Below are 19,329 nucleotides of genomic sequence, written 5' to 3' on the forward strand. Positions count from 1 at the left end.
GAGATCCTGTCTCAAAAAAAAAAAAAAAAAAAAAAAAAAAAAGAATTTGGGTTCTTTCTTTGATTTTCTTCTTTATTATATAAAGGCCTGTTCTTTTTTAGGTGAGAAATTGAATATATGCAGAAATATGATTATTAGGTCTGAGTTATGCTGGGGAAGAAGAATATAGAAACATTATTTTATATTATTGGTTATAAAGATTAACAAGTCTATTAATCTTTATATTATAAACCATAGAACAGTGCTTCCTATCTTATTTCCTGCATACAATTTTGATTTTTTAAATGGGATATTTATACTAATTAAGTGAGCTTCGGAAAGAATATGCTAATCCGTGAAGTATGAGAAAGTAGAGAAAAAAATACCACCCTTTGCATTATCAAAATAGTGTTACTATTTTACTATCTCGATAAAGTAGAAGTGAGAGAATAGTTAAGAGGGGCAATGATGGGGCCAGGAGAGATGGTTGACACCTGTAATCCCAGCACTTTGGGAGGCTGAGGCGGGCGGATCACCTGAGGTCAGGGGTTTAGGACCAGCCTGAGTGACACGGTGAAATCCCGTCTCTACTGAAAATACAAAAAAATGAGTGAGGCATGGTGGCACATGCCCATAATCCAGCTACTTGAGACGCTGAGGCAGGAGAATTGCTTGAACCCGGGAGATGAAGGTTACAGTGAGCCAAGATCACGCCATTGCACTCCAGCCTTGGTGTCAAGAGCAAAAATCCGTCTCAAAAAAAAAAAAGCATTTGGGGAGACAGTAATGGAGTCAGACCTGGGTTCAAATCCCAAACCTGCTACTACTGATCTTGGAAAAACTACCTTAGCCAGCTGAATTATAGCTTATCTGTAAAATTTGGAGGATAATTTTATTTGTCTCATAGAGTTGTTAGGATGAAATGAGGTATTACATGTAAACCGGGCACAGTGGATGGTGCATAGTAAGTACTCAATTAAGTGATAACCACTGTTGGCAGGTCGCAGTGGTTCACGCCTGTAAAATCCCAGCACTTTGAGAGGCCGATGTGGGTGGATCACAAGGTCAGGAGTTTGAGACCAGCCTGGCCAACATAGTGAAACACTATCTCTACTAAAAATACGAAAATTAGCTGGGTGTGGTGGCATGCGCCTGTAGTTCCAGCTACTCAGAAGGCTGAGGCAGGAGAATCGCTTGAACTCGGGAGATGGAGGTTGCAGTGAGTCGAGACTACACCATTGCACTCCAGCCTGGGTGACAGAGACTCCATCTCAAACAAACAAATAAATAAATAAATAAAAGTGATAGCCACTGTTGCTCAGCCATTAGAATGTTTATGTTGCATATTTACCTAGTGAAGGACATGTATGCAGAAAACATATAACAATATCGTTTGGACTCAGAAGGGTGGTGTTTTGGCTATTCTTCAACTTATAGCATAGAGCAGGGATTGCTTGCTACAGACCATTGACCAAATCTGGCCATTCCCATTTGAAGTACTGGCTCTTTAAAAAAAAAAAAAAGTTTGCAGGGATGGGCACAGTGGCTTATGCCTGTTCCAACACTTTGGGATGCTGAGGCGGTCTGCCATCATCTGAGGTCAGGAGCTGAGATCAGCCTGACCAACATGGTGAAACCCCCTCTCTGCTAAAAATGCAAAAATTAGCCAGGCATGATGGCAGGTGGCTGTAATCCCAGCTACTCGGGAGGCTGAGGCAGGAGAATCACTTGAGCCCCAGGAGTTGGAGGTTGCAGTGAGCTAAAGTTGTGCCACCACACTCCAGCCTGGGTGACAGAGTGAGATTACATCTCCAAAAAAAAAAAAAGTCGCTGGTGTAGAGCAGTATTTCTGACTAACTGAGTTGTTTTATAGACAAACTTTTTGAACAGTTTTATATATTGTAGTGTGAATGACAAAAACAAACTTACATGCCAAATCTATGATTTTATGAATATTCTCGCTTAAGACTTATGTAAAAGTGTGAAGCACTAAAATTAAGGGACCTGTTTTTCACAAATTTGAGCTGTCTTAAAATGTCATATAAATTTTAGAAATATTTATAACTCTCTCTTTATTCATACAATAGGGCTCGTCGGAAAAAAGGTTCTGCTAGAAAATTTGGTCTACAGAAACTTTGGGAGTGGTGCTTGGGACTTGTACAAATGAGTTCATTGCCATGGAGAGTTGTAATTGGTCGTCTAGGAAGGATTGGTCATGGAGAATTGAAAGGTAAAATTGTGCTTTTATTGGTATTTAAATTTCCGTTTTATGTTAATTCATACACTATTCAGACTACATCTAGGTATATCTGTTGAATAAAATGCAAAGGTTATCAAGTAAGGAACCACATATGTGTAGGCCACAAATGGCTTAATTCAAATTTTAAAAAGACATTTTACTATTTTTTAACTTTAATATCAGTCTTGCTGCTGTTCTTGTTGTCTTCTGTTTTTTCCATTTTCTGATTGTTATTTAACTCATCCTCTGTTGAGCAGATACTAATTGAAGGTGGTGTATCCTAAAATTAGGGGGATAAAGGATGTTGAGTAGCATCAGCAGTAAGAATTTCAACTTGATGATGACTCCTGTTTGAGGAATACACTAATTTAAAATTCATTAACTTTTTATGTTTTAACTTTAACTTGGTTCTACGAGGTTAATAATGCTGTTACCTTTCAAAGACTAAACATTAAAAAAATAATAATACTGTTACTTTGATTTTTGTTTTTTTTACTGTTGATACAGATTGGAGCTGTTTGCTGAGTCGTCGAAATTTGCAATCTCTAAGTAAAAGGCTCAAAGACATGTGTAGAATGTGTGGTATATCTGCTGCAGACTCCCCTAGCATTCTCAGTGCTTGCTTGGTGGCAATGGAGCCCCAAGGCTCTTTTGTTATTATGCCAGGTTAGCTATCTTTAGTTTATATCAGATTTAATTCCTCATGCAGTTAAGTTTTTAAGTATTACATAAAATGTATTCCTCATTTATTAAAAGAAAAAAATATCTTTCATTTTCAGATTCTGTGTCAACTGGTTCTGTATTTGGAAGAAGCACTACTCTAAACATGCAGACATCTCAGCTAAATACCCCACAGGATACATCATGTACTCATATACTTGTGTTTCCTACTTCTGCTTCTGTGCAAGTAGCTTCAGCTACTTATACCACTGAAAATTTGGATTTAGCTTTCAATCCCAACAATGGTAGGTAATTTGTTCCATTTTGGTAGTCTGAAGAATACCCCCCCAAATTAAATTCATGTCCAATACCTGAAACCTGTGAATGTTACCTTATTTTACCAAAAAATGACTTTGCAGATGTGATAAGTTAAGGATCTTGAGATGGAGAGATTATCCTGGATTATGCAGGTGGGCCCTTAATGCAATAATATGTACTCTTATAAGAAGGAGGCAGAAGGACATTTGACTACATAGAAGAGGGGAAAGCCATGTGATGGATACAGAGGGAGACAGAGTCAAAGGGAGAAGATGCTATGCTGCTGACTTTGAAGATGGAGAAAGAGCCCATGAGCCAATGAATATAGTTCCAGACTCTGGAAAAGACAAGGAAACACATTATCCCCTCAAGCCTCCAGAGGAGTTCAGCCTTGCCGACATCTTGATTTCAGTCCAATGAAACTGATTTCAGGCTTCTGACCTCCAGAACTGTAAGAGAATAAATGTGTGTTGTTTTTAAGCCAACAGTTTGTGGTAACTTATTAAAGCAGCAACAGGAAACTAATACAACCATTCTTTCACCTTGTGGGTATCAGAACTGGTGCTATGAATTATCCCATAAATCTTTACTTAAAAAAATTTTTTTTGAGACAGAGTCTCACTCACTCTGTCTCCCAGGCTGGAGTGCAGTGGTACGATCTCAGCTCACTACAACCTCCGCCTCTTGGGTTCAAGCAATGCTCGTGCCTCAGCTTCTTGAGTAGCTTTGATTATAGGCACATGCCACAATGTCTGGCTAATTTTTGTATTTTTGGTAGAGATATGGTTTCACCATGTTGGCCAGGCTGGTCTCAAACTCCTGACCTCAAATGATCTACCCACTTTGCCCTCCCAAAGTGCTGGGACTACAGGCATGAGCTACCATTCCCAGACATCTTTACTTATTTTAAAAGGTAATAGATGGCCGGGTGCAGTGGCTCACTGCAGTGTAATCCCAGCACTTTGGGAGGCTCAGGCAGGTGGATCAACGGAGGTCGGGAGTTCAAGACCAGCCTGGCCAACATGGAGAAACCCCAGCTCTATTAAAAACACAAAATTAGCCAGGCGTGGTGGTGCATGCCTGTAATCTCAGCTACTTGGGAGGCTGAGGCAGGAGAATCACTTCAACCCGGGAGGCAGAGGTTTTGTTGAGCCAAGATCACACCTTTGCACCCCAGCTTGGGCAATGATAAACTGCCAAAGTAGGGATGTAGCTTTTCCAGTTGAAATTATAGATTGCATTTTAGTAGAAGAGAAAATAAATAAGATTTTATTGTTACTCTGCGCTACCTTTAAAAATCTCACATCTCTAAAGTCACAAGTATGGCTACTATGCCGTCTTTAGTGTGTTATATAATAACTCACATATTTTACTTAATAAAGAACATGCTATTCATAAAAACAGTAATCCTCCTTGTCTTTGGTTTAGCTTTACATGGTTTCAATTACCCATGGTATAGTACAATAAGATACTTTGAAAGAGAGAGACCACATTCACATACCTTTTATTATAGTACCTTGCTGTAACTGTTCTATTATTCTTGTTATTAATCTCTTACTGTACTTGATTTATAAATGAAACTCCATCATAGGTGTGTATGTAAAGGAAAAACCAGTATATAGGATTTGGTACTATCTTTGGTTTCAGGAATCTACGGGGGCATGGGGGTGGGTCTTGGGACATATCCTCCATGGATAAGGGGGAATACTCTAGTCCCACTTTAAACACATTTTCATTTCCTACGTACCATATTTGCTTTGTATTAGTTTCCTATTGCTGCTCTAACAAAGTACTACACATTTAGTGGCTTAAAACAACACCCATTTATTTTATCTTACAGTTCTGGAAGTCAGAAGTCCAAAATCATTCTCACTGGGCCAAAGTCAGAATGTCAGCAGGATTGATTCCTTTCTGGAGGCTCTAAGGGAAAATGTTTCCTTGCCTTTGCCAGCTTCTACAGGCCACCTGCATTCCTTGGCTCATGGTCCCTTCTTCCATCTTGGATGCCAGCAGTATGGTGTCATCACATCTCCTTCACTGACTCTAACCCTACTGCCTCCCTCTTATTAGGACCCCTGTGATTACATTGGACCCACCCGGATAATCCAGAATAATCTCCCCATCTCAAGATCCTTAGCTTGATCACATCTGCAAAGTCCTTTATGGTAACATATTCTTAGATTCCTGGGATTAGGATGTGGACATCTTTGGGGGGCCATTATTCAGACTACCACATGCTTGTTTATGCATAATTATTTATATGGCTTTTAGCACAATACTTGGCACATGGTAGACACTCAGTAAATGTTGGTTAAATTAACCCATTTTGGTTAAAATTTCATTTATTTTGACCCTTTCCTGTGAATGATCATAGGATATGGAAAATAGAATTTTAAATTTCTTTTCTTTCTCCTGTTTAGATGGAGCAGATGGAATGGGTATCTTTGATTTGTTAGACACAGGAGATGATCTTGACCCTGATATCATTAATATCCTTCCTGCTTCTCCGACTGGTTCTCCTGTACATTCTCCAGGATCTCATTACCCCCATGGAGGTGATGTGGGCAAGGTAACTGTGTTATAAAAGTTTAGTTTTTTTGGGCCGGACACAGTGGCTCACACCTGTAATCCCAGCACTTTGTGGGGCCAAGGCAAGCAGATCACGAGGTCAGGAGTTCAAGACCGTCCTGGCCAATATGGTGAAACCTCATCTCTACTAAAAAGATAAATTAGCTGGGTGTGGTGGCACACACCTTGTATAGTCCCAGCCACTCAGGAGGCTGAGGCAGGAGAATCACTTGAACCCAGGAGGCAGAGGATGCAGCGAGCCAGGATCGCGCCACTACACTCCAGCCTGGGCAACAGAGTGAGAGTCTGTCTCAAAAAAAAAAAAAAAAATTTAGTTTTTCTAAATGCCATTCCTTAACTTAGTAATGGATTAATATATGAAATGCAATACTATTTTTCCTTGGAAATTAGCAAGGAAAGTTTAATTAACAGTACATTCATGCATTTTTATGTCATCAGTACTTTGAATTGCACATTTTTAAGAGAGTCTCTAAGGCTCTGCTTTCCCTGAATCCATATTTTCTAGATCATTTGGCATTAATCCTTCTTTTTGTAGTTTTTGTGGTTGTTCACCATAGCTTTTTACTCAGATGCAGGATCACAGTATCTTTAAGAATCACTATATGTAACTCTAAGAGCGGCCATTCATGTCAGGGTTGTGACGAGGAATATAATAAAAACATTAATTTTTTTAGCTGGGCATGGTGGTGCGTGCCTGTAATCCCAGCTACTCAGGAGGCTGAGGCAGGAGAATTGCTTGAACCCAGGAGGCAGAGGTTGCGGTGAGCCAAGATCGCGCCATTGCACTCCAGCCTGGGTAACAAGAGCGAAACTCCGTCTCCAAAAAAAAAAAAAAAAACATTAATTTTTTCATAACACCAGATAAAACATTGACCATCCACTCCCTCTTTTTATCTTTAGCAGGTATGAAAGCAGGCTGTTTTGCCTATTTGAAGTAAAAACTAATTGGGCTTCAGTGAATAACCCATCTCTATTTCAAATTATATATACCATTTATTTGATTATTGTAGTATGCATAGGTTTAAAATTTACCCTTGTAAAGTAGAGAAGGATCTTTGTCCAATCTTATTTTGCATTCCTTCCTCCTTTTTGTAACTGCAAAGAAATTAGATTATTGAAAGACATACATATATTTCTTTCAATAGCTTAGTAGTATCAGTAATCCCACCACCTTGATAAAACCATTTTTACTTTTTTTTTTTTTTTTTTTTAAATGAGAGAGAGTCTCACACTGTCACCCAGGCTGGAGTGCAATGGCACAATCTCAGCTCACTGCAACCTCCGCCTCCCAGGTTCATGCGATTCTCTTGCCACTGCCTCCTGAGTAGCTGGGATTACAGGCACACACCACCAGACCTGGCTAATTTTTTTTTTATTTTTAGTTGAGACAGGGTTTCACCATGTTGGCCAGACTGGTCTACAACTCCTGATCTTGTGATCTGCCCACCTTAGCCTCCCAAAGTGCAGAGATTACAGGCGTGAGCCACTGTGCCCAGCTCCATTTTTACTTTTAAGCAAATTATCTTCCTTCCACATATATTTATATTGCAGTTCTCAATAAGTATAATCAGCTTTTTAATGTTGCATTTTTGCTATGCCATAATTTATGTCCTTTCCAAAATATTGGACATTTAAGTGTTTTTTTCTGTTATAACAATGTAATGAACATTTTCCTGCATGGTATTTTTTTTTCTTTTATCTATTTCCTTAAATACCAAGAAAGACATTGACTAATCCAAAGGATATGAATGTGATTTAGTAGTTGTCCCTTCATGTGACCATAATGCTTTTCACAACACTATTAACTGCATTTTATAGATAGTGCTAGATTAGCAAAGCTAAATTGAAACCACCTTTTGGATTGGGGTGTGGTTTTCAGGACTTAGTTAGAGGAATATTAGCAAATAATTTAGAAATGTCATTAAACGTTTTGTATTTTTTACTCGCCTGTGAAGGTTTACACACTTTCTTTTTTTTTTTTTTTGAGACGGAGTTTCACTCTTGTTACCCAGGCTGGAGTGCAATGGCGCGATCTCAGCTCACTGCAACCTCCGCCTCCTGGGTTCAGGCAATTCTCCTGCCTCAGCCTCATGAGTAAATGGGATTACAGGCACGCGCCACCATGCCCGGCTGATTTTTTGTATTTTTTAGTAGAGACGGGGTTTCACCATGTTGACCAGGAAGGTCTCGATCTCTTGACCTCGTGATCCACCCGCCTCGGCCTCCCAAGGTGCTGGGATTACAGGCTTGAGCCACCGCGCCCGGCGGTTTACACACTTTTACATGAGCTTGGCATAATAGTACAGACTTGTTAAACAGTTGGCATATTCATTTAATGCAATTCTTAAAATGTGTTATATTAATGCTCTAATTTTAATACTCCTAAGTGCATAGAAACTGATTTTTTTTCTACTCTTCAGTATTTTGTTAAACTGATGTCATAAGATAATGAGACTGATTGCCATAAGCCATTCTGTGTTTATATCTTGTTTCAGCTATATATATACCTAGATATAGAGATATAAATATATATCTATATTCAGAATGAACTAATATACTTTTAATTTTGTCTTTTTAAGGGTCAGGGTACTGATCGGCTACTTTCAACAGAAGCTCATGATGAAGTACCTAATATTCTTCAGCAACCATTGGCCCTTGGTTACTTTGTATCAACTGCCAAAGCAGGTCCATTACCTAACTGGTTCTGGTCAGCATGTCCTCAAGCACAATATCAGTGTCCCCTTTTTCTTAAGGTATTGCCATTTCTGTCCCAGTTCTTAAATATTTCTAATTGACAGCTTAAGTCCTGAGAAATATAGAAGTGGCTTTTTGAAGTCTTATAGCTTATCTAAATTCTTAAATGCATTGCCACATGTGACTCTTTAAACAAGATCACAAAGAGAAGTATCTAATTAGGAAACAACTAAGCCGGGCACAGTGGCTCACACCTGTAATCCCAGCACTTTGGGAGGCCTAGGCAGGTGGATTACCTGAGGTCAGGAGTTCAAGACCAGCCTGGCCAACATGGCAAAACCTCGTCTCTACTAAAAATACAAAAGTGAGCTAGGTGTGATGGCAGATGCCTATAGGCCCAGCTACTGGGGAGACTGAGGCAGGACAGTTACTTGAATCTGGGAGGCAGAGGTTGCAGTGAGCTGAGGTCATGCCACTTCACTCCAGCCTGGATGACAGAGTCTGAGACTCCGTCTCAAAAAAATAAAGAACTAGTTTTTAAATTTACATTTTTAGAATTTCATTCTTAAGTTAAACTCCTGTGACCCTTATTGTTAGTGTAGATTGAGTATCCCTTATTCGAAATGCTTGGGACCAGAGGTGTTTTGGCTTTTGGATTTTTTTTGGATTGGGGATGTTCAGTCTGTGTTTCGACTGCAGGTTTGGAAATTTAGAGCTGAGAGAAACTTTATATTACCTCTAGTTTCACCTTATTTTCTAGGTGAGCATATTTAAGTTCAGAAAAACTCACCTGTCCATAGTCATAAATTGGTAATAGATTCAAGACTGAAACCTGGGTCTTTTAATGATTATTATGTTATTCTTTGAATTGCATCATACTGCACTGCTGTTATACTGCATTATTTTGGGGATTAAAAGATTTATAATCCTTGTAATAATACTTGATTTTTAGTTCATTTACTACTTAAAAAAGCTTTTCTTGTTTGTAGATTGCTGTGTTAAAACTGAGTGGTTTTTAAATGCAGCAGTGAGACTCTCAGATTCACAATGATTTATTTCATTATAACAAACTCACGCTGGGCACAGGGGTTCACACCTATAAACTCAGCACTTTGGGTGGTTGAGGCAGGAGGATCACTTGAGGCCAGAAGTTTGTGATCAGCCTGGACAACATAGCGAAACTTCGTCTCTCTAAAAAATTTTAAGGCCGGGCGCGGTGGCTCAAGCCTGTAATCCCAGCACTTTGGGAGGCCGAGGCGGGTGGATCACGAGGTCAAGAGATCGAGACCATCCTGGTCAACATGGTGAAACCCCGTCTCTACTAAAAATACAAAAAATTAGCTGGGCATGGTGGTGTGTGCCTGTAGTCCCAGCGACTCAGGAGGCTGGGGCAGGAGAATTGCCTGAACCCGGGAGGTGGAGGTTGCGGTGAGCCGAGATCACGCCATTGCACTCCAGCCTGGGTAACAAGAGCGAAACTCCGTCTCAAAAAAAAAAAAAAAATTTTAAATATTAGGCATGGTGGCATGTGCCTATAGTCCTAGTAACATGAGAAGCTGAGGCAGGAGGGAGGATTGCATGAGCACAGAGGTTGAGGCTGCAGTGAGCCATGATTATGCCACTGCACTCCAGCTGGGTGACAGGAGACCCTCTCAAAAAAATAAAACCAAATTTGTTAGTAAGCAATATAACATGAAGTGGAGATAAATCATAAAATGAGATACAGAAGCCCTATACAGAATTTATTTCTGCTGCTAACACTGTTCCAGAGTAACAAATTCAGATGTGACTCACTTATTCTTAATGTAAACCCACTAGAAGTTGACTGGTTTTTTTTTTTTTTTTTTTTTTTTTTTTTTTTGAGATGGAGTCTTGCTCTGTTGCCAGGCTGGAATGCAGTGGCACAACCTCAGACTCCCTGGTTCACACAATTCTTCTGCCTCAGCCTCCAGAGTGGCTGGGATTACAGGCGCATGCCACCATGCCCACCTAATTTTTGTATTTTTAGTAGAGACAGAGTTTCACCATATTGGCCAGGATCGTCTCCATCTCCTGACCTCATGATCCGCCCTGCTCAGCCTCCCAAAGTGCGAGGATTACAGACATGAGCCACTGCACCTGGACAGAATGGACTGTTTTTAATCCATGTCATGCTAATTTAAGTACTTGCTAACTGGGCTGTACACAGTGGCTCACGTCTGTAATCCCAGCACTGTGGATGTGGAAGGCTGAGGTGAGCAGATCACCTGAGGTTAGGAGTTCTAGACCAGCCTGGCCAACATGGTGAAACCCCATCTCTACTAAAAACACAAAAATTAGCCAGGCGTGGTGGGCACCTGTAGTTGCAGCTACTTGGGAGGCTGAGGCAGGACAATTGCTTGAATGCGGGAAGTTGAGGTTGCAGTGAGCTGAGATTGCACCACTGCACTCCAGTCTGGGTGACAGAGTGAGACTGCTTCTCAGTCAGTCAATACATACATAATATACATACATCCATACTAATTTATTTTTACTTGTTAGAGTAAAAGTTGGATTGTATGTATGCTTTGTTTTCTTAGGGTTATATTTCAGTGGGTACTAGACCAGTAGCTTTCTTGCTATCTTCTAAGCCTGTTGCTATTAAATGTTGATATCTTTGCATCACATCCCATTGACTCAATGACATTTGAGATTAAAGAGTGAACTTCCATACCACATTTTTAAAGAATACAACATCTGATGATCTGAATTGATTATTAATGAGATAATATTTTTCTTTTCTTTTCTTTTTTTTTTTTTTTGAGACAGAGTTTTGCTCTTGTTGCCCAGGCTGGAGTGCAATGGTGCCATCTTGGCTTACTGCAGCCTCCACCTCCTGGATTCAAGCAATTCTCCTGCCTCAGCCTTCCAAGTAGCTGCGACTACAGGTGCCCACTACACCCAACTAATTTTTGTGTTTTTAGTAGAGATGGGGTTTTGCCAGGTTGGCCAGGCTATTCTCAAACTCCAGACCTCAGGTGATCCACCTACCTCAGCCTCCCAAAGTGCTGGGATTACAGGCGTGAGCCACTGTGCCTGGCCGATGAGATAATATTTTTACAGGGTGTCAAGTAATAGTTTTGTCATATGTTATTTCTTTCCCTTCCAATAGATGTGCAGTGGTCTATAACAATCTCATTGTAAGAACATATTCTCAAGAGATTTTCTGTATACTAGTAGTCCTTGGTGTCTCCACAAAACAAAGGGTTCTTTGGTCCTTTGGGAGGGTCCTTCACATGCTCTCTGTCCTCTTTTCTAGTCATAATACACGTATGCACACTAAAGTCTCTGAAATACAGAGGTAAATAAGATAGTTTACTTAGCATTTTCCAAACTTAATACACAAGGAAAGGATTATTTAACGCCTGTTAATAGTTCATTACCTTAGTGTTTCAGGAAACACAACTTTACAAAAAGTCCAAGGGACTATCTAGAGCCTTTCCTACTCAGTATTTGCTGAAAGGATAGTAAAAAGCGAGCATTTACCCTTAGGTACATTGTAACAAGATTAGAACTTCTGGTTATAAACTACCAGGTAAGGCATAATTTACCATAATTTTTGTTCACTTTTTTTTTTTTCCCCATTTATTTATTTTATTGCATTTTAGGTTTTGGGGTACATGTGAAGAACATGCAAAATTGTTGCATAGTTCTCAGCAAACTGACAGAAGAGCAGAAGATCAAACACCGCATGTTCTCACTTGTTTTCATATATCCCATTTTAGTTTTATACTGTAGGCAGTAAAGCCACCTGGTTTTTTCTCTTTGCTTGGAAATATAATGGGTTGTTAACTAGATTCCTTTTTATCATAGAGTACTAGTACTAATTACATTTTTAAAATGTTTAGTGATTTGCAGTGTGAGACTTGCATAAAATTCCATAAATCAAGAGTTTATAGATACTTCAAACATAGATATTTTTGGTTATATTGATGATTATACTACACGAGTTTCTACATACATTGCATTGCAGAGGAGAGCGTACCTAAATATGGAATAGTACTTTTACAGTGTATAGAATGAGATCTACCAAGTTACTGCATTGAACATCACCATTGTTTTGTCATAACTTTTTAATACTGTTATATATATTGACTTATAAACAAAATGATTTTATTTAATTGGAGTGTGAAGTAGCTCATTTCTTTCTCCGACTATTCATTGCCATACCTAAGTGAGTGTGCCAGTTTTTACTAACCCTCTATTAAGAAATTGAGTGGGCAAAGAAGGCATCTGTGCACTCTGCTACTTAGAGTGTTAACAGTTCAACCAAAGACAACTTTGTTTGAGGTTTATTGTGCTGTAAACAAACTATTTGCTTATGCTTATTCCTGTTACTTTTTTCAGTGCTAGACTTAGGTATGTCTGCATAGTCATAAAGGGTGTTATATAATTTAGGGACAGACTTCTCAGGTTTAGCTACTCAGTTTAGTGCCTCCTTAAACATTTACTTTGCACATCTAGGCAAATTAGACTTAACAGATAATTAGAATTTTTTTTAAGGATTATTGTATGGCCTCAAAAACAGTAAAGCTAAAGAAAAGGAAAAGGGAAGATTCAAAATAAGTTTTGCACTTAAAAATCACTTCTGGCTGGGTCCAATGGCTCATGCCTGTAATCCCGGGACTTTGGGAGGCTGAGGCGGTAGGATTGTTTGATGCCAGGAGTTCAAGACCAGCCTAGTCAACAGAACAAGAACCTGTCCCTACTTAAAGAAAAAAAATCACTTCTTGGCTGGGCGCTGTGACTCACGCCTGTAATCCCAGCACTTTGGGAGGCTGAGGCGGGTGGATCACAAGGTCAAGAGGATTGAGACCATCCTGGCCAACATGATGAAACCCCGTTTGTACTAAAAAAAAATTAGCTGGGTGTGGTGGCGTGCACCTGTAGTCCCAGCTACTCAGGAGGCTGAGGCAGGAGCATTGCTTGAACCCTGGTGGTGGAGATTGCAGTGATCCAAGATCTCCCCACTGCACTCCAGCCTGACAACAGAGCAAGACTCTGTCTCAAAAAAAAAAAAAAAAAATCACTTTTGTAATGATTTAGCTAGAGAGAACAAGCATTTTTATAGTGGTTTTCATTTATAACATAGGACTAAAATGTACTTAATCATTTTAGAAGATATATTGGGAGAATAAGGTAAAACTAAATAGCAGATTCTTTTCTGTTTGGCTGAACAATTGATTACCTGTTACCTTCTTAGGCCTCTTTGCACCTCCACGTGCCTTCAGTGCAATCTGACGAGCTGCTTCACAGTAAACACTCCCACCCACTTGACTCAAATCAGACTTCAGATGTCCTCAGGTACAGCTCTTTTACCATTAACGGTTTGTCACTGCAACTTTAAAAGAATATAATGTTGGTTCTTATATATTTTTCTCATTTTTGGCAAGAATTTATAGTCGTGTACCAATGGATATCTAGATATGCACTGCTTTTCTAACATGAGTAATCTACTTTTGAGAATAATTTTTATGGAAATTGCTTATCTTTTACCCCAAGGACTCTCTGTTGCATACTTTGCACTCTTTTTTAAGGTGACTTTGAGTCTTAAATGCCATAATAGAAAACCGCTGGCTGGGCGCAGTGGCTCATGCCTGTAATCCCAGCACTTTGGGAGGCCAAGGTGGGTGGATCACATGAGGTTGGGAGTTCGAGACCAGCCTGACCAGCATGGAGAAACCCCATCTCTACTTAAAAAAAAAAAAAGTGCAAAATGAGCCAGGCGTGGTGGCGCATGCCTGTAATCCCAGGTACTTGGGAGGCTGAGGCAGGAAAATAGCTTGACCCCGGGAGGTGGAGGTTGCAGTGAGCCAAGACTGCGCTGTTGCACTCCAGCTTGGGCGACAAGAGTGAAACTCCGTCTAAAAAGAAAAAAAAAGAAAACTGCTTCCACAATCGACGTTGGAGATAAATACATGACTTACACAGTTTATTTACTTTTCAGGTTTGTTTTGGAACAGTACAATGCACTCTCCTGGCTAACCTGTGACCCTGCAATCCAGGACAGACGCTCATGTCTCCCAATTCATTTTGTGGTGCTGAATCAGTTATATAACTTTATTATGAATATGCTGTGATCTTCATTTGATGGAACTGTGCAAGAAAAAAACAAGGAAAAATGGATATTTCGCTGCAGGGTTAAGTTACAATTATTTTCTCAGTGAAAGTCATTTGTGATGGGGCCTAATTCTTATTACTTCAACAAATATTGTTTTGACTTGGGGGGAGGGGCTATAACCCTGCTATTTTTCATTGACTCTACTGAACTCTTTAGGATAATGACCGATCATACAAAACGTATTATAACATTTTCGTAGCAAAATTAACCTTTTTTTTTTCCAGTCACAGTATTTGTGAAAAGTAATGAGCCATAGTACCCAGTCATGTTAAATGAATATTAAAAGCATGGAGAGGAAACATGAGGAACAATGAATTTCAACATATGGCTTCAGAACATGAAGATGTTCTTGTATTGGATTATAGTATCTAGTATTCAAAAATGCCTGCATCTCTTCTCTTATTTATTGTAAGTTTTTAAATGTATAAATTGTCTTATATTTCTTAACCTCTTTTATAAAAATTTTCCTAGAAGGTTTATACTGCCTTCTTGCTTTAAAGCAATTGGTCTAAAATATATGTAATCGTCTTAATTAAAAAGTTGCAGTAGGGTTGCTTTTAGAGTATTATTTTTTTGTAAGGGGGTGGGTGGGACAGTAAATTTGTATTGTCTCAATGTACAGTTTAACGGGGATAGAGGGGGAATAATGTCCATACCATTGTGTGTGGAGGATTTACAGCTAAGCTGTAGTTGCAGAGTACATGTACAGTAATGAAGTTCACTGTGTTTATAAATTGAAAAGGTACCAGGTCTTACAGCATTTTATATATCACATCTTTACAGAATAACATGATGGCAATATACAAGTGGTATTGTTAGGTGGTTTAACTTAGAATAAAATGAGAATTCTTCAGTTATATTTTGTACTATGGTTTAGGGCTATGACTAATATTTCAGGCCATTTCCAGTGAAAGAAACTTAGTTTTACAAGAAAAACATTTGCTACTGAATGCTTAAACTAATTTTGGTGTTTAATGTTACATGCTTAAATTTTTTTCAGTTTTAACAGTGGCACATTTAGGCATGGGAATATTATTAATTAAGAAATTTATCTTCATGGTCTGCTATAAGGTTGAAATTTAGCCCAGCTCTAGGCATTTAACAAATTATTTTACAAGCAGTCACTCTTGATTGTTTGACTTTTTTTTTAATTAAAAATTGGGAATGTATGTGAGAGTATGCATATGTATGGGTGTGTGTGTGCGCGCAATCAAACTGTGGTGTAAATAGATTCTCAGTGAATTCTGGTATTCAGACTCTATTCCACTAGTGAAAGAACCATTTTCTAAACTCCCTTGCCTTTTTTATTTATTTAATTTTCTTGGTTTGGAGATGTCAGTCCCAAACACCAGAGTCTGTACTTTTCTATAACACAGCTCAGATTAAAGTAGTGCATATGTCAAGGAGGTTCTCACCTCCCTAAAGAAGGGACTTGAATTTTAGGGACTTTAATTGACCCCTCCTTCAATACAACTTTCCCCCTTCTTGTTTGCACATGCCAAGATAACTGCTTTTATGCAGGCTTTACCCCCTTAAAAAATCCTTTCTACAGTGCTGCTCACAAAAGAGCCCAAGTTCGCCTCCTACCTGCATTGCTGACTTGAATTCACAGTCGCCGAGTCTACCTATCTTTCTTGGAAGCAGTCTAGCAAAATTCCTATTTGTACATTCACTAATTATCACAAGGACAAAATCAGTTGTATTTACAAAACTCTAATTCAGTGTTTTGTTGTTTTTTTTTAACTGAAACTTGTTTTGTGAATACTCTATGCTTAGAATTAAATATAACTTTCTTATGAACAATATAACTTCTTCAGATTGCATATATGAAAACATTAGCAAATCTTGTTTTTTCTATGAAGCAAACAATTGACAAAGGTTTTCAATCATTTCTTCAAAAGTATAATGCAATCCCAATGGTCAGCATATTTTGATATTAAATTTAAAGATCACGTCTCTGCATTTGTTTTTAAATTATGCTAACAACACATATTCTATTGGTATGTTTTCTTCTGTACTTTATTTAAAAAAAACTTGTCTGAGATTTGAAGAAAAAGATGCTTATTTGGAATTTCCATAAAAGTATCCTTTTTATATACTTAATAGTGACTTTACAAAGTAAAAGCTATATTCTCAGTTATTTAAAATCACTAACCTGTGGTAACCACACCTGAGTTTGAAAGTAGATTTAAAATTATTCCCTGACAGATTATTTAAAATGGAGCCATAAGGAGGGAACCCAGAATACAATTCTTTTTTATTTGGGAATCAGGGAATACTGCCCAAATATAGAGGATTTATGGATAAGATTTTTTTTCTTCCCTTCATCTATCCATTCACACTCAAAAGAAAGTTATTAAATAACCATTAGAAAAGTTCCATAGACTTATTTGAGAAACTAAGCCTCTTGTGCAGGATGGATTTAACTTAGTAATGTACTGTCACAGACAAGTATGGGTAGTTTTGTTTAAATAGGTAAGCAAAGTATTATACTTTATAGCAGTGGGTTACCAACACCTTGACTTCTTTGTTACAGTGCTAACATCTTTCTTTTGTGCAGTTATTCATTATTAAACAGGGTGGAAGTTCAGTAATTCAGCATTTAAAAAAGATTAGTTATATAATGTCTGCTTCCAGCCAGTGAGAAACATCTAGCCATACCTTTCTTATGCAAGCCATTCAGTTATCAGGACTGTGAATTAACACTGTATGAATAAATTTCTGTACACCTTATTGTTTGGCCAGAGGCCACCAAGTGTACTTATATGTAATCCTTAAATTTTAAAGTAGCTGTAATTTTTAAATATTTCTAAACTTTTCTTAAACCACTAAAATTAAGCTCTTACTACTTAGTCAACTATCCTCAGCTGTATTCGTACTCAATTGTCAGTATGGCACAGATTACTGTATTAAAATATTCTCCTTTCGTCTTCACATTTACCTTCTGAGGTAATTTTTTAACTTAATGTGTTACTACAAAGATTTGCAGATCTTTAATCAAGCACTATGTTAATACTGTAATATCAGAATACTATGTTGCATTATTTAAAATGTTCAAATTGAATAGATTAAAAAGTTTTTAAATGCTATTGCATCATATAATTTGCTATTCATCCACTATGACATTGCATATCAATCAGTTAATACACTTAATGTTGCATGAGTGATATTTTGGTCTGGGTTTCCTCTTAAGATTTTAGTTTGTCTGAATTAAGGGAAAATGTTTTTAATATACATTCTTATTTTGTCCCACTCCTTCAAAAATGAGCTGGAAATCTTTTTGGTGTTTTTTTTGTTTTTTTTTTTTGGTGTTTTAATGGGCCCAGAACTGTGGTTTAAATTTTTATATATGTGTTTTCTTTTTTGTGGAGTATAAATTTAAAACTGGATTTGGGACCTAAAGTACTCCTCAGGTTGATGTATTCATGAAGTTTTAAACTAGCTTTAGTTTTCAAAGTAAACTGGATATGTGGACCTTAAAGTTATTGAGTTTAAGCTGCAAATTGTAACGTCATTACTGGACATGTCAGCATCAACCCTCTCAAAATAGCTTGGTCACTTTATGAAGGGGCGTTTTAAAGTTGTTGTTTAGCAGTGACATTTAATATGGTCCAATTGCTTTTCTTTTTAACGTGACAAAAAAGAGAATAAGGAACAAACACTATTGCTGCCGAATGCCATAACACTGAGTTGTACAAATTGTGATTGAGGAAATGAAAAGGTTTATACTTTTTAAAAAAAAAAACAAAAACAAAAAACAAAACTTCAAATGGAATAAATTATTCATGAAGCCTTCATTGTTGTGTCTTATTCTGTTGAAAATATTTTCATTTTAAATTTGTACAAAAATTAGTAGCAATATTTTTGTGTCATTACAAATGGAAAGAGACAGCCTAGAAACTGATTAAAGGTATTTAATTTCTCTGAAGTATTTTATTTTAAAAAGGATTTTAATCACATATCAACGTACACTATGTAGGATAATTGTGTATTTATATACCTACCAATTTCTTGTAGGCTGGCCAGTTAGCTATTGTCTAGTCCAAACATTTCAAATATTTAAAGCTTAGCTGTGTCCTATTTTTATTTGATCATAAGAATGTTTAGAAGTGAATAATCCTTCAAAAATAGCTCTGCCCATGTTCTGTAAGCACACATTTGAAATATTTGTTGCCAGGCATGAGTGCTCACAGTAATCCCAGCACATTGGGAGGCCAAGGCAGGCAGATCGCCTGAGGTCGGGAGTTCAAGACCAGCCTGACCAACACAGAGGAACCCCGTATCTACTAAAAATACAAAATTCGCCGCGAGTGGTGGTGTATGAGGCAGGAGTATCACTTGAACCTGGGAGGTGGAGGTTGCAGTGAACTGAGGTCGCAGCATGCAATTCTAGCCTGGGCAACAAGAGTAAAACTCCGTTTCAAAATAAATAAGTAAAAATAAAATATTTTTGTCCAGACTTAAGCCATGAAAGGACATACCTCAAAATTACTGTGATCATTTTGAAATAGTTTTTCCTGCAAAAATTTTAAAAATTATCCTTTAAAAGTTGTAGTTAGACACTAGCATGCCATACCATTGGTCAGGTGCTGACTACAAGGTGGCGTCTATTCTGGTAGTGAAAGCATTGTTGGGACCAAAATGTTTAAAAAAAAAAAAAAAGTTGTATGTTGTTTCCTCAGTTATTTTCTGTCTCACAGATCTTTAATCA

The 19,329-nt window shown here is 37.9% G+C and overlaps 1 protein-coding gene across 3 annotated transcripts in view; it reads left to right on the forward strand.

The window, feature by feature from the left end:
- The window catches only part of MED13 (mediator complex subunit 13), a 124,650-nt gene extending 106,235 nt beyond the window's left edge, over positions 1-18,415 (forward strand). The window contains exons 24-30 of one of the 3 annotated variants that reach the window (XM_032280728.1): positions 2,067-2,209; positions 2,726-2,884; positions 2,998-3,183; positions 5,617-5,765; positions 8,365-8,538; positions 13,701-13,801; positions 14,445-18,415. In XM_032280728.1, the coding sequence (XP_032136619.1) occupies positions 2,067-2,209; positions 2,726-2,884; positions 2,998-3,183; positions 5,617-5,765; positions 8,365-8,538; positions 13,701-13,801; positions 14,445-14,577 (1,045 nt within the window). In that variant the 3' untranslated portion in view covers positions 14,578-18,415. Of the gene's footprint in view, positions 1-2,066; positions 2,210-2,725; positions 2,885-2,997; positions 3,184-5,266; positions 5,362-5,616; positions 5,766-8,364; positions 8,539-13,700; positions 13,802-14,444 lie in introns of those variants that run through there. The other 2 variants (XM_032280729.1, XR_004269702.1) reach the window with 2 other exon arrangements.
- Positions 18,416-19,329: the final 914 nt, after the last annotated feature.

The sequence above is a fragment of the Sapajus apella genome, unplaced genomic scaffold, assembly GCF_009761245.1.
Source record: "Sapajus apella isolate SASKATOON/1434 unplaced genomic scaffold, GSC_monkey_1.0 scaffold12, whole genome shotgun sequence".
In the NCBI taxonomy this organism is placed as follows: Eukaryota; Metazoa; Chordata; class Mammalia; order Primates; family Cebidae; genus Sapajus; species Sapajus apella.